The sequence below is a fragment of the Culex quinquefasciatus genome, chromosome 3 (genome assembly GCF_015732765.1).
Source record: "Culex quinquefasciatus strain JHB chromosome 3, VPISU_Cqui_1.0_pri_paternal, whole genome shotgun sequence".
NCBI classification, from domain to species: Eukaryota; Metazoa; Arthropoda; class Insecta; order Diptera; family Culicidae; genus Culex; species Culex quinquefasciatus.
This window is the reverse complement of record NC_051863.1, coordinates 153,573,064-153,587,154: the sequence shown is the minus strand read 5'-3', so window position 1 is coordinate 153,587,154 and position 14,091 is coordinate 153,573,064. Positions and strand designations below refer to the sequence as shown.

The 14,091-nt window shown below is 42.9% G+C and overlaps 3 protein-coding genes and 1 long non-coding RNA gene across 5 annotated transcripts; 2 read left to right on the top strand and 2 right to left on the bottom strand.

Moving 5' to 3' along the window:
• Positions 1 to 1,102: 1,102 nt before the first annotated feature.
• LOC119769598 lies at positions 1,103 to 2,623 on the bottom strand. 2 transcript variants are annotated; one of them, XR_005278442.1, is made up of 2 exons: positions 2,186 to 2,623; positions 1,103 to 2,104 (listed from the first exon to the last, which is right to left on the bottom strand). It is a non-coding gene; the product is annotated as an uncharacterized LOC119769598 (long non-coding RNA). The 2 variants fall into 2 exon arrangements; XR_005278443.1 differs by having other exon boundaries at positions 2,329 to 2,623.
• Positions 1,613 to 7,177, top strand: LOC6048738 (probable 3-hydroxyisobutyrate dehydrogenase, mitochondrial). The gene is given in 3 exon segments (XM_001865579.2): positions 1,613 to 1,945; positions 6,176 to 6,431; positions 6,434 to 7,177. Coding segments are annotated over 3 exon segments (969 nt in total). The 5' UTR covers positions 1,613 to 1,792; the 3' UTR covers positions 6,994 to 7,177.
• Positions 7,048 to 10,348, bottom strand: LOC6048737 (programmed cell death protein 2). The gene is made up of 6 exons (XM_001865578.2): positions 10,126 to 10,348; positions 9,645 to 9,742; positions 9,279 to 9,582; positions 9,027 to 9,218; positions 8,854 to 8,961; positions 7,048 to 7,375 (listed from the first exon to the last, which is right to left on the bottom strand). The coding sequence occupies exons 1-6, from the start codon at positions 10,336 to 10,338 to the stop codon at positions 7,193 to 7,195; spliced, it is 1,098 nt and encodes a 365-aa protein (XP_001865613.2). The 5' UTR covers positions 10,339 to 10,348; the 3' UTR covers positions 7,048 to 7,192.
• A 115-nt stretch (positions 10,349 to 10,463) lies between these two features.
• LOC6048736 (zinc finger protein 3 homolog) lies at positions 10,464 to 13,595 on the top strand. The gene is given in 5 exon segments (XM_038265016.1): positions 10,464 to 10,733; positions 11,642 to 12,624; positions 12,684 to 12,891; positions 12,952 to 13,245; positions 13,247 to 13,595. Coding segments are annotated over 5 exon segments (1,983 nt in total). The 5' UTR covers positions 10,464 to 10,565; the 3' UTR covers positions 13,577 to 13,595.
• Positions 13,596 to 14,091: the final 496 nt, after the last annotated feature.

Here is a 14,091-nt window from a genome sequence, read left to right as displayed (position 1 = left end):
AAAGAAGGAAATCAACAAAGAATAGGCAAATGATAATTAGACTTGGTATCACTAGTACATTAGGGCAAGGTTTATTTTAAAGAAAACACACAGTTTGTTAAAGCAGCATTATTTGGAAAAAAAAGAGTGACAAGCATTGAGAGATACGAGAATCAAGAGTCAATAAAATCAAAACCAAATGGAAAACAGAAGAATCAGTGAAGAAGTACGAATCAGTAGAGCAAAATAAAAACAGGAGATAGATGGTAGCTGGAAATGGAAAGGAGAGAAACCCCGTTCTGCGACGTTCAGGTACATCCACAGCAGTTGACTCAACATACTGCAAATCAAAACAATACCGTCTACAATCACAAATAACTTCCCTTTCCCACATTGTCGCGCCCCTTTCTTCTGGCCGTCTCGACTCTGACCCTCGCTGGTCAAAGGTTTACGATCCGTTTCCACAGGCCACCAGCTAGGTCATCATGAAAACCAAGCCGTGGAGGTGGAGGTAAGAAAATAGGACACTTGCAAGGAACCAGAGCTATACTGTCCTGATCAAGAATGATCTAACAGGACTACGGACGTAGTCAGTGACGCTCCTTCCAGGATGTTCCTCGCCTAAGCGTCAACTGAAGAGGTATTATCAGTATCATTCGCCCTTGGCCTGCAACAAGAATTTCATAAAATAAATTCTGACAATTTCGGGATGTTATATGTTTTATTACATTGGTTTGCTTCGTAAAATAACAACTAAAAAAGGACAGTGTAACGATTTTTAGGTCTCCATTCAAATTAATAACAACTTGTAAAATTTAAATAATCGCCAGATAGTTAAGGTCACACTAATGTTGCATCCATAAAAGTACATGCAAGGCCTACCCCAAAAAGCTTAAAGCGAGCATCATTCGATTGCGTTGCCTATTCGTTGGGCGCATTCCAACAACGTGAACGAACGAAAGCAAGCCGAGAGCAATTTGAAATATAGTTTTGGAGCGTTGTTCCAAGTGCTTTTCTTTTTAGAATAATGGATGATTTTTAATTTGTTTGATATTATTACACATTTGTTTTACAGAAACTCTAATTGAAAATAAGTTCAATTCTAGGTTTTGAAGAACTTAAATTGTGAAACAATATGAGTTATATAATTTTCAACTCTTAGATTAACAAGAAATTGCGACGTTTCTTCATTAGATGTCTCAATAGCAGCGCACTGGAATTGCGTTCCAAGGGTCGTAAGTTCAATTCCCGAAGCGGAAGGGCTCTAGTTGTAATCATAGATATCAAGCTGCACACAGAGAATGCCGTGACCTATTGGCACAATTGAGTGAGAAGATCGTTTTCATGTAATGTTGAAACCAATGAAGTAATGTGAAAACATTGAAATAAAAACCCAGAATTTTAGTTTGAAGTTGAACAAATTAAATCAATTGAAATTAATCAAACGTTCGTAACATTTGGAGACGCTTCAAGCTGTATTAGTTAGTTCCAACAACCAACACACCCGAAACTAGTGTCAGTCGAGCCTTCCACCGTGCGTTCGACAGTTTTCAAAATAAAAATATACACATATATTCCTTCATTATCAATTCTCGTTCGCCGGTCGATCCCGAAAAGTTTCTGCCCGGCGCAACAAAGTGGTGTGCGTACTCGACCGCGCGACCGACCGCCTGACAAACAGATCCTCCATATTTTTTCGCGCGACTGTATCGCCGAGTTCAGTCTGCAAATATCGTTCGAACGGCGTGGGCAAGGCAGCCGGGATTCTATAGTATTACCTCCAGCAGTGTGGTGCCAGAGTGATAAGTGCAAAATGGCCTTCCGTGTGATGTCGACCAACAGCCTGAAGCAGGCCACCCTTCTCGGGGAGCTGCTGGCCCGTTCCTTCTCGACCGGTCCCAAGAACATCGGTTTTATTGGGCTTGGTAACATGGGCGGACCAATGGCCAGCAATCTGATGGCCAAGGTAAGGTGCTGGGGATTACTTTTTTGTTGGGTGGTGTTATGTAAGAAGAAGTGGAGAATACCAGTTTTGGGGAAGTCGTTACGGGTCGGCTTCGTGGCAAGGAAGGTTGTGCATGTGTTGGCCAACTGGCTTCCACCAAGGAATCTGGGAATAACTTACCTGAAAGAAGAAGAAAATGCGGAAAATTATGTAATATTATATTCTTAAATTTCAAAATTTCAGTTTGGAAGATTGTATAACTAAACCAGATTATTTATGCTCCAATTAAATTTAAATTTGGCACAAAGTGCCAAGTCATCGTGTTAGAGGTCATCTTCAAACCGGCTTAAGTCCAGCCTCCAAACCAGAATACGTTATCATGCTCCTCCAGTTTCAATACACACTTATGTTCAGTAAAGAATCGACTTATCAACTTCAATTACGTAAATAATGAGGTGGCGCAAATTTCGGCTCACATGTTGCCGACCGCGCACTTGAAATCGGCTGATTCTAGCAGACCAAAGCCCTGAACCGCACACCACCAATCCTGATAACAGCGACAGACTGTTTTGAACAAATATTTCCAAAGCAATCAGCATCATCACTAGGAGGAGTATCCATCCAGATGTCCAATTTGCATTTGTGTTGTTGTTGCTGACGCCAGTATAAAAATACTAACACTTTTACTTTTACACACAACCTACATACTAATGGAAACTGCCGCGTGGTGTGTTGTTGGCTCTTAAAATAATCACGACGCACGCGCTAGCGACCTTGAACCGAGCCGTGCCGAGGTTTGTTTTGAAGGGAAGCTGTGATATAATACAATGTAGTGTGGAGTAGAATTAGAGGATTAGAGGAAATTGTTAGGCAATCATGAAAAAATCAAAACACAATTAATCTCTGTTAGTTTGCAAAAAATCCTAATAGTTATCACGTCCTCTATAACCAATCTGCATTTTTTTCTGAAGCATAGTAAATTATCATTATTAAGATTTAGATCATTTAAAGATCTGTAGATAACCAATTTAAAGCATTTTTGAAATTGATTGTGTATAAATTTACCGAAAACCAATAAAAAACTGCTTTGTTTAAAAAAGGTAATAGAAATTGCAATTAGCTCGAGAATTTGCTTTTTTTTTTATAAAAAAAAGAAACACTTAACTGTAAAGCCAATCTCCCCACCCCATCATAAGAAAAAATACCAAAAAGTTTGAGTTTTAGGAAAAACAGTTCTTGATATGTAGCTGGGCGGAGAACAGGGGGTAACAGATTCCCAAAAAAGTGTCCACGTGGTTTATGGATGGTCCTTGGTCCCTAAGTTAGGTATTTAAAAAATACCGCGGCAAAAGCAAGGTTCCTCCTATGTAGAGATGGGCTTAATTGAGCGAACCGTTCTTATGAACCGGCTCAAGCTAAAGAACGAATGAGCGACCGCTCAGAAAAAATGAGCGGCGGTTCATTTTGTGAACCGGTTCTTTTCAAAGAACCGTCAAATCAAAGAGCGAGTCGAAGAACGAACCGAACGAGAGCGAATGAGCGAGAGCGAATGAACGGAAAGAACGAACGGAGCGCTTAATTAGCGTCGCTCGCGCCGTCGTCGACGTCGTCGAACGGCGTCGTTTTCGTTCACTCATTCGTTATTTCGCTCTCGCTCATTCGCTCTCGTTCGGTTCGTTCTTCCACGCGCTGGTGGTGACGGTGCGGTGGAGAAAAGAGGGGAAACTAGGTTCTCACCGGTCGCCTCATGTTCCAACATTATGGCGCACTTTATGCTTGTTGCTAGCCCGTGTCGAGGCGCCTGTGATTTTGAATCAGCTGACTGTCGCCCGATGTTGCATGATCTCATTATGAAAATATCGATACATTTCTCAAATGTTATGTATACATGAAGTTGTTACACGCATTCGAACATAGTTCGTATGCTAGTTTGCGGTTTTAATCCATGTATTGGACCGTTTGTGATTTAAAATGTAATTTACCACAGCACATCACACAAACTTGGTACTCTTTTGTGGTAATTGCTCAATAGTTTACTTAATGCATTTTTTTCTGATCTTCTTTTGACGCTTGTTTTGATCATTCATTTGCTATAATCAAAGTTGTCCTTTTTAACAAAAAACTGCATTTCCATAGTATTTTATCATGTGCAGCAAAAGCTACCTCAAATATGCCTGTTACTGAACACCAACTTAAATCTTTTGTTTCACAAAATAATGGAAAGATAATTATCAAAACGATAATTCAGCTTACTTTTCATAACTTTTAACGATTGAAAGCAATAATTTGGTTGAAAAACTTTTGAAACTTTTGAAGAAAACTCAAGTTTGTTGAACAAACAAATTTTGTTTATCTATCTATGAAAAAAGTTTTCGATATTTGTAGATTTCAGAGATCAATGTTTTTCTTCTTTTTCATATAAAACGTTTATATTTATATTTGAAATGCTTTCCAAAAAAGGATAAAGCAAATCGACGATTTTCTATGTTTTATGGATGATCTCCAATCTGTTCAGAATAAGTGCGATGAAAACATATATTTTTTAATTATCAATCAACAAAAAGCATACGAAGCGTGACACTCATGGACACTCTATTGGTCGTTCGAGCAGATGCTTCAGTTCCTTCCAGTCTATTTTCTGACTTTGAGCGAAATGAGCGGATGAGCCGTTCAAAAGAGCCGCTCATTTAAATGAGCGAACGAAAATGAGCGGCTCACAGAAATGAGCGGTTTTGCCCACCACTATATAGCGACTTGAATTTTCTTTTGAAAAAAAACTTCAAAAAGAATTTTTATTCGCTTAACTTACTTTTTGCATTTTTTTTATTTTCCTTGATTTAAAATTTCGGCCAGAGCCGGAGCAAATGCACTTGAACTTAAATTTTATAGGCCGAAAAAATATTTGATATTTTTTATTTATGAAAAAGACCAAAAAAACAAAACAAAAGTTCAATTTGAAATTAAGTGACCAAAAAGCACTATTTTTGATAGTTACCGGCTCCGTGGCTTAATGGTTGCGGCTTCTGCCTCGAAAGCAGAAGGTTCAGGGATCAAATCCCGGTCGGCTTCCTTGAAATTTGGAATCAGGAATTGAACTTTGAATATGAACAAAAAACCTTTAAGAATCAGGTGGGATTCGAACTCCCACCTTGGGATTGATGGTCTGGGACGCTAACTAGTCGGTCATCATGGAGTTAATGCTCTAGAACTGAACTGATCCGTAGTGGCGAAATAATGTCACAAGGTATAATATATCAAACCATTATATAACTACTAACACCGTCACCAAACACCAAATACATACATACAAAAAGTACTATTTTTGATAGTTTTTTTTCTATTCCATTTTTAGAATTAGTGAAATTAGTGGTGTTCCATTTTAAGATTCAATTTTTTGAAAACAAACTTCACAAGACAATTCCGAGCTTCAGACGATAACGATAGAAGTATTGTTATCGTTAACGAAATAAGATAACTTTATTTGCGATAGGTTATCGGAGATAGCATATTTAAATTGAGTTTTTCAAATGAACTTATTCTAACGAAATCCTCTCCTCTTTTTTTTTTCTTATAATGTAGCAAGTTCAAAACTAGAAGTACTAAAATTTTTATAAAATAACATATTTTTGAAGAAATAGTAAAACAATGCTGTTTTCATACTAATTGTTCTTAGAATTGCCAGCGTGACAAAGGGGGGGAGGTAAATTTTGGCTGATTTTAGCGTGACGTACTTTATGAATGAAGCCTTTGCGCAAAGTGAGGACTAAACCAATCGGTCCCAAACTTTGGGGAGTTGTTTAGGACCCCAAAAGGAACTGAAAAAGTGCTGTGCTGGAAAATCGATTTTGATATTACACCCTAATGAAGCGCTCCACAGGTAAAAAACAGAAACATTTGCTTTGACAATTTTCCCATACAAACGTCATGCGGTTAGAGGAAGGGTTCCCGTGGTCTGAATGAGCTCAAATTTGGTATTTCGACTAGGTATGGGTCCATCTTTGATTCCAGGGGGTCGAAGCCCGAATTTGGGCCACCCTAATACTTATACACTTTACTTTACAGAGTATGCCCAATAGTATCAGAAAAAAGTAAAATAGACATAAAAAATAATTGGAAAAGAAAGAGAGAACAAAAGTGCCTCAAATAAAACTCCAAAATAGAGAGAAAATTTAAAAAAAATATCGATGAAAATTGAGAAGAAGAGGAGTGTTTTATGACATCTTTACTTTAATTCCACAATTTAACTTCCAGGGCCACAAGCTGCACGTGTTTGACATCTCGGCCGACGCCAAGGACGCGCTGAAGGCCAAGGGAGCGACCACCTACGACAACGTGTCCGAGCTGTCCAAGGCGTCGGACTTCGTCGTGACCATGCTGCCCAACAACGACATCGTGGCCAACACGTACGATTCGATCCTGGCGGGTGGCATCAACACCAGCACCTTCTTCATCGACTCGAGCACGATCGACCCGAACGTGGCCAAGGCCGTCCAGCAGAAGGTGAAGGCCGCGGGGCGACCTTTGTCGATGCGCCCGTTTCCGGTGGAGTTCCCGGAGCTAAGAACGCCACGCTGACGTTCATGGTCGGTGGAACCGCTGACGAGTACGAAACGGTGAAGGGAATTTTGGAGGGCATGGGCAAGAAGATCACCCACTGCGGAGGATACGGAATGGGACAGGCCGCCAAGGTGTGCAACAACATGATGCTGGGCATTTCGATGTGCGGACTGGCCGAATGCATGAACCTGGCCATCCGTCTGGGACTGGACCCGAAGGTGTTTGCCGACATCATCAACGCCTCGACCGGACGCAGCTGGGCCTCGGAGATCAACAACCCCGTGCCCGGAGTCATCCCGACTGCCCCGGCTGCCAACTCGTACGCTGGCGGTTTCGCCACCGGACTCATCACCAAGGATTTGGGCATTGCGTCCGCCGTTGCGACCACAACCAACACGCCCATCCCGCTGGGAGCGCTCACCCACCAGATCTACCGGACGCTGATGGCCAAGGGGCTGGCCAACAAAGACTTCTCCGTCGTGTACGATTTTATCAAGAACGATAAGGCCTAAGACGGTGCCAGGAATGTTTCTTTCGCAAATGAATAACGTTATGTCTTCCAGAGATTGCATTTAAACTTTGAACAACTCGTTCCGAGGCGATTCTCCGCGTGGGGAATCCGGAAACGAGCCGCAGGGATTGATTTTTATTCTAGAGTAAATAGAGATGATGATAATAAAGTGACTCGAACTTTAACACTCTGGGTGTCTTTTACTCGTGACCAATTTCCGGTGGTGGAGCCTGGGGTTCGGTATTGACGACGTCCTGTTTGTAGACAAACTCTCTGGCATAGCCACAATCGGCCGGGTCACAGCTCTGCTCGCACGTGTAAACCGCCAGCGTGCCCCAGTCAATGTTTTCGTTTTTCAAACTGTTTAGCAGCTGGGGCATGATCTGAAGGAGGGATAGTTGGTTGATGTGAAACTTTTCTTAGTCTTATAGAATAATTGGGTACTAAAGCCCTATGTCAATTTTTATGTACAACGGTAAAAAACACGATCAAAAACCATTTCTGATCACTTTTTTTTTCATTTTAATGCAATTTTTTTGACAGGACAACATTTTTTTGATGGATCAACTATGGTCCCCTTGGAACAAGCTGTCAAGAGAGTTATCTACGTGCGTGTGTATTGCGTGTACGTACACGAAAAAGATTGAGGTTAAATTTTGTACCGACCAGCAAAACAAATGGCGTGCTAGTGTGCGTGAGAGCGGGTTTAGACAACTCTAGAAGGACCGCGAGGTTAGTTTTTTAAAAAAGATTTAAAAATCCATTTTAAACACTTTGTGGTCGTACAAAAGGTCATTGTACTCAGGAAAATAAGCTTTATCGCTGTAAACAATAATATCAGCCACCTAAGCTTCACTTTAGGACCCAATTAACTAATTAAGAACAAAGTTGTATGTTTGTGTTTGCGTTTGACTATTTTTTTCATTTAAAATAATTTAAAAAAAATAAAATTTCAGATTTCTTAGATTGAATTTTCTATTAAAAATCGGTTTTAAATATTCAAAAATCTATATTTTGGTAAGGGATTTTCTGATCGATTTGGTGGCTTTTCAAATTGAGAAAAATATTTTTAAAGTAATAAATAATTGAACCTTGTTGATTTTTTTTTTATTAATTCTTTTAATTACAAATATTTGGCGAATTTTTAAATAAACCCATAAATGAAAGAAAATTCAAGTACCTAGAATGCACTTCTCGAACACAGATGTGAATGTGTTAATTTTTTAAGGATAATTTTCGTTTTCAAACCATTCAAATCATTCAATTTCTAGTACCTCCCGGTACGAACTAAACTGGCATAAATAACGACATTCCGGTTATGTCAAGTCAAGGCATAAGTACTTTGACTTATTACAGTCGACTCTCTGGCTGTCGATCTTCTCGATATCAATAATTTTCCATCTATCGATGACTTCTTCAGTCCCTTCAATCTGCATACTTCAATTATCTTCATTCCTCAATATTTTCCCTTGCTTGAAGGATCTCTTCCTCGACGGTCCCTTGGATTCTGTTTGTTTTAAAAATCTCTTCCGGTTGTCAATAATTTCACTTTCTCATGGCTTGCATAGACATTTTTCTTGGCGAAACGAAGCTTTGAAGGGTGTTTGACATTAGTTTGTTTTTGTTTGATGGACGTTGCCATGATTCTCTCCCATAGCTGGGTACCAAGAAAAACATATTTTCAATCGAGTCTTCATTTTGCATCGTTCTGTAAACTGATGATTCTCTTCCACGACGGTCCCTTGGATATTGACAACCAGAGAGTCGACTGTATTTTTGTTTTTCAGTATTTTCAAACTTTTTCTTAGATTAAACCAATCACAATGAATTCCAAAAATGTTATTTATATCCAAAAACTCACCTGGAATTCGAACTTCCGAGGTCCTCCACACTGGTCACACGCTGGAATGCTCTCCGGAACTACCGGAGATAACCATAGAGGGGCACCTCTCCGATCGTAGCGTAAAATCTACATCGCCACCAAAAATTAACAAGTAATTTCAAAATACACAACATTTTATTCAACAAATTTACCTGATCTGGATCCGCCTCGATCCGCTTCTTGAACTTGTCAAAGTGCTTGTCCTCGACCTGCCCCGAGTAGTTGTCCAGCTCGCTTTCGGGCAGCTCGCTCAGCTCGCCCGTTTTACCCTCGCTCACCAGCCGCTCGTACTCCTCCATCTGTTTCCGCTCCACTTCCGCCGCGGACAGTTTTGGCTCGGCGTCCTAGCCGGATGAAATCAAAATTATTCAAAGGTGCTTTAAACTTCGTCGATGAAGTCTTACAATCTCCTCCGGTTCGGTGACGATCTCATACTGCGGAAACAGAATGGGAGAATTTCCTGACGGAGGACGCTCCTCACTTCCGCAGCTCGTCTTGTGGCCATTTTTCCAGTCGATTCGCTGGTGGATCACGCCACAGTAGTTGACCTTTTTACAGCGCGAACACTGCTGGGAGCCCCGGCAGCCGCAGACGGCGCACAGAGGGACCGGGGATGGAATTGGGTCGGACTTTTTCGATTCGTCTGGTGGATTAAAGCCGTAGAAGTCGTTCGATCGCGGCAGTTGGCTGCGAAACGCTAGGATGTTTCTGAAATGGGATTTTTAATGTATATTTTGAATTGCTTGTTCAAAAATTTAAGTTAATCTTACTTGCTCTGATTGTGTTCGTAGCAACTGGCCTTCGCGCAGACGAACAAGTAAACCATCCGATGAAAGCAGCTCTCTTTCTCCTCTAGAGGTGCATAAACCTAATGAAAATATGTTTGAATATTATTTTAAGACGCAAATTTAAATAAAAAGTATTATTACATCAAATTAAGTCAAATAAATTGTATTTTAACAAAGCCTAAACGAAAAACCTTATAAAAAATCCATCGAATTGAAATTCAACCTTGTTCACATACAAATTTAACTAAAGTACCAACATCTCATGGCAGGGTTGCCAGCTCTTTAATCCGATCTTTGAACATAAAAAATAGATGCCTAAAATAAAAGGCAGTGTTGCCTGATCTCGCATGCGTTAGTACATCCAATAAAGGTCCAACATTAAAAATGTCAGAGGTCCCGACAAATTTTCCCACATTAAAACCTCTTACCCTAAAATAACAGACCAAATCCCGGCACAACTCACCTGACAGAGAAAAACGCACGGCTCGCCGCACACACCGCAGAGCAGATCCTTCGCGGCGGGCAGGTTCTTCAGCTCGAGCCAGGCCGGCTTGCCGCCCACCTTGCTGCGAAAAAACTTGTTCGCCAGCAGCCACTCCTCGCACGGTTCCAGAAAACCCAGATCCACGGACGATTCCATTTCGGACGCACGTGCTGGGACTGTTTTTGTTTTCATTCAGTGCTGACAGCGCGCTCTTCGTACACGATGAATCGAACAGACGCAACTTTTGGGTGAAACGTCGCGTTTGACAAATGTGTTACTAAACGCACCCGCAAAGTTTGGCTTTGTTGTTTTCGATTTGTTGGTAAATTTGCACAATCTGTCAAAAAAGAGTTTGCATTTTTTGGGCTCTGCAGAAATTTTCGATTTTTCTGTGAAAACCCTAACAAAATTCAGCCGGAATGGCCGCGTTCAACCTGGCCAAGTTTCCGGACGTGTGCCGGGTGTGCATGAAGCCGGAATCGAAGCAGTTGATGCTGCGGCTGGACGGGACAACCCGCCGGAGAGGTGGCGGCGGTGGAGACAGTCTGGAAAAGTTCCTGGACGAAATTACCTTTCGCGTTTCGGAGGTTTGTTGAGTTACATTTTGCGGAAAATGTTCTTGTCCATGATCCACGACGGAGAACTTTAGATACTTGAATAGCACATCTCGAGATGAGAAAGGTTGTTTTATGAGCGTTTCATTTTGCTTTAAAAAATTGGATTTCGATCTAGTTTAAGCCTTCCGTATTTAACTTCGATTTTTAGCTTTATTTTTTCTCTCCTTTAGACATTATTTTAAAATTTGCAAAAAATGGCATTTTGGGCGCCCTGGGGCCTCCTGAGGGGGCGCTATATCTTTTTCATGAAGGCGCAGCACAAATCGGCAACTTGGCAAATTTGCAAAATGCAAAGTTTCTCTTGGGCCCTGCTGAGGGCGCCAAATTGTTTAAGGAGGGCGACATTTTTTTGTAAAGAACTTGTTAGTCGACGACTAACCTACAGCTCAGCCCTGTTTTTTCAACCATTTGGTTAGTTTATTTATCTCCGTTTTCTATCTTAAAGTTACCTTCTTAACCTGAAAAAAAGTTGTAAACTAACGGGCTCTCGTTACAAATAAACAATCAATTACAATTACTTTTATATATCCCTAAGACCACAGATGAAGTTTGTTTTCAAAAAAAAAATATGCTCAGTTCCTCCAATTATGAAACATCAATAAAGAGTCTTTTAATTGGTTGTAACTAGTCACTACCTTTCCTTATCGAGTTATGGAAGCTACGCGGCTACAGCCTTCCGTGGATGCTGTAACCATTTCTCAGATTCCCTCTCCGGAAACGGATTCTCCTTGCAACCATGGAAGCCCTCTATACTACCATCAATAGTTCATTGCTAAAAGGTTTCATAGGGCAGATATTTGAAAGATTTGTCCCCATTGCGAGGCCATGCGATCAACAAAATTATCCAGATTTCAACTCAAGCGCCACTTTATTTGCAGCACAAAATCGGCTGTTTGCCAAAAATGATTTGCACCGGATGCTCCGAGGAGCTTCAACGGTTTGCCACCCTCCGGCGGAGGCTGGTGTTGACTCTGCAGTTCATGGAGGCACTGATTGATCTGAAGAGCGACTCCAACTCGGAACCTCTGTCGAAGCTGTTCAAAAGCAACCAGCGCGAGCTGGATGCACTTTTCAAGGAGCTATCCCTCTGCAACAAGGAGGAAGCTCTGGTGGATGATTTGCTGGAGGAGTTTGCATCGTACGAATTTGCCACGATGCCGCTGGAGTTCACCATCAAGGAGGAGGATCCGGTTGAGATGGATTTTGGCGGCGACGATGACGATGATTTTCGGCAAGCCAACGATAATGGGAGCGACGACAGCTCGTCTGAGGACATCAAACCGGAGATGGTTCTCGTGGCATCCGATCAGGACTCGGACAGCAGTAGTAGCAGTAGCAGCAGCAGCAGCAGCTCCGATGCGCCGCAAAAGAAAAGACCCTACCGTAAAGGCCAAAACTTCAAGAAGAAAACCGAAGCGACCGGGCAGCGGCGAGGCCGGGGTCGCCCTCGTCTCTACAACAACGGGACGTTCCTCGACGAGCCGTGGTCGTGCGACAAGTGCAAATTCACCACCAAGTATCGGAACGCCGTGGAGCGGCACAAAAACGTGCATCTCAAGCGCGAGAATAAGATCTTTCCCTGCACAGACTGCAGGGAAGTGTTCAAAACGTACGATGAGATGCGCAACCACAGCTTGACCCATCCGGAGAACCAGGTTGTCTGCGAAGTGTGTGGGATTGCGCTGAAAAACAGCTACTCGCTGAAGGCGCACATGGAACGGCACGAGGATGGCCGGAAGTACTCTTGCGAATACTGTGACTATACTGCCCAGACGAGCTTGAGTTTGAAGGCTCACATGCAGGCCCACATCCGGGACAACTGGAACAAACGGTGCGAGGTGTGCGGAGTCGTGTTTAGGACGTAAGTTGTCGATTAAAATTTTCATAGTTAAATTAATCAAGAAACATACATTTTTTCAGAACGAGCCGCCTCAAACGCCACATGGAAAGCCACGACAACGAGCGGAAGTACGCCTGCGATCAATGTCCGGCACGGTTCAACACGTCAAACGCACTGCGTAATCACCGAACGCGCGTACATCTGGCCATCCGACACGCGTGCGAGCACTGCGACAAGACGTACGACCAGAAAATCGCTCTGCGTGACCACGTTGAACGAGTTCACCATGTAAGAGCTCTAACTTGAAACTCAAACTTGAACTCCTCACTTAAATCACTCATCTTCTAGATCCAATGCACCTTCATCTGCGACGTGTGCGTGCAAACCTTCGACAGCCAGCAAAAGCTGGACGTGCACCGAACCCGCCACGCCAACCCCAAACCCCTCGAGTGCAGCATCTGTCTTGCACTGCACACAACCCAGGAGGACTTCGATAACCACCAGTGCATCACCTACCAGGAGCACTACTTCTGCTGCGGAAAAGATCTTCGCAACCACCTGCAGTACAACAAGCACATGATGGTCAAGCACAACCTCAAGACGAACGCACGCGTCAAGCCCGTCCCCGGAATCCTGCTCTCGGGAACTCCGCGGCGCCCGGAAGCGACTCGAGCAGTGCCGCAAGTGTGACATCGCCTTTCCGACGCGGGCGCTGAAGCTGCAGCATTTGGCCATCTGCAGCCAGCAGGACGGCGCCGGAAAAGGTACCGCTGCCCGATCCGGTGCCGGTGAATGTTCCTGTGCCACCGGTGCCGGTGATATTGCCGCCGGTAGTGCAAGGGGGGCAGATGCATCAGCAACAGCAGCATATTCAACCGCATCCGGGGATGATGATGGACATGGATGGAAGTGTTGGCGGAGTGAGTACGGCGGGGGGATATTAAAACTTACTTTAAGAAATATTACTCTATGATTAACTGTCGTGTAGTGGAGATTTGCGTGTAAATGTGTTATTTATCCGAACGTTCCACAAATTGTTCTTTTAATTGTAAAATTTTCAACACCGCAAAGTATCACTTACTTTCTACTTTTACTGCTCGGACAACCTTCTCTGATGCAGCTGTCGTCTTTATGGCTCCAGCAGGCCACCAGAGACACTGCAGCGTGCTCACCCTCGTCAGGCAATGCAGCTTGATCGTTTGCGTCGCCGATGACAATCCTGACATCGTGTTTTGGACACTTCCTGAACTCGTGATCAAGAAGCTCGTAGTCATCGGCGTCGCTTCCCATGAGCGGGCGAGTGCGCGTTGATGATGCTCAGGTTGAAGAAACGGCCCTTGATACTCAACCGGCATATTCTGTCGTAGACTGGCCACCAACTAATCACGCGTTTCGCCATTACATAGTGTAGTCACCGTACTTCCGGTAGTCCTTCCCCTTTCAGCTCACCTCAAAGTTGAGAGACTTACAGTTCTACGTCACAAGTTT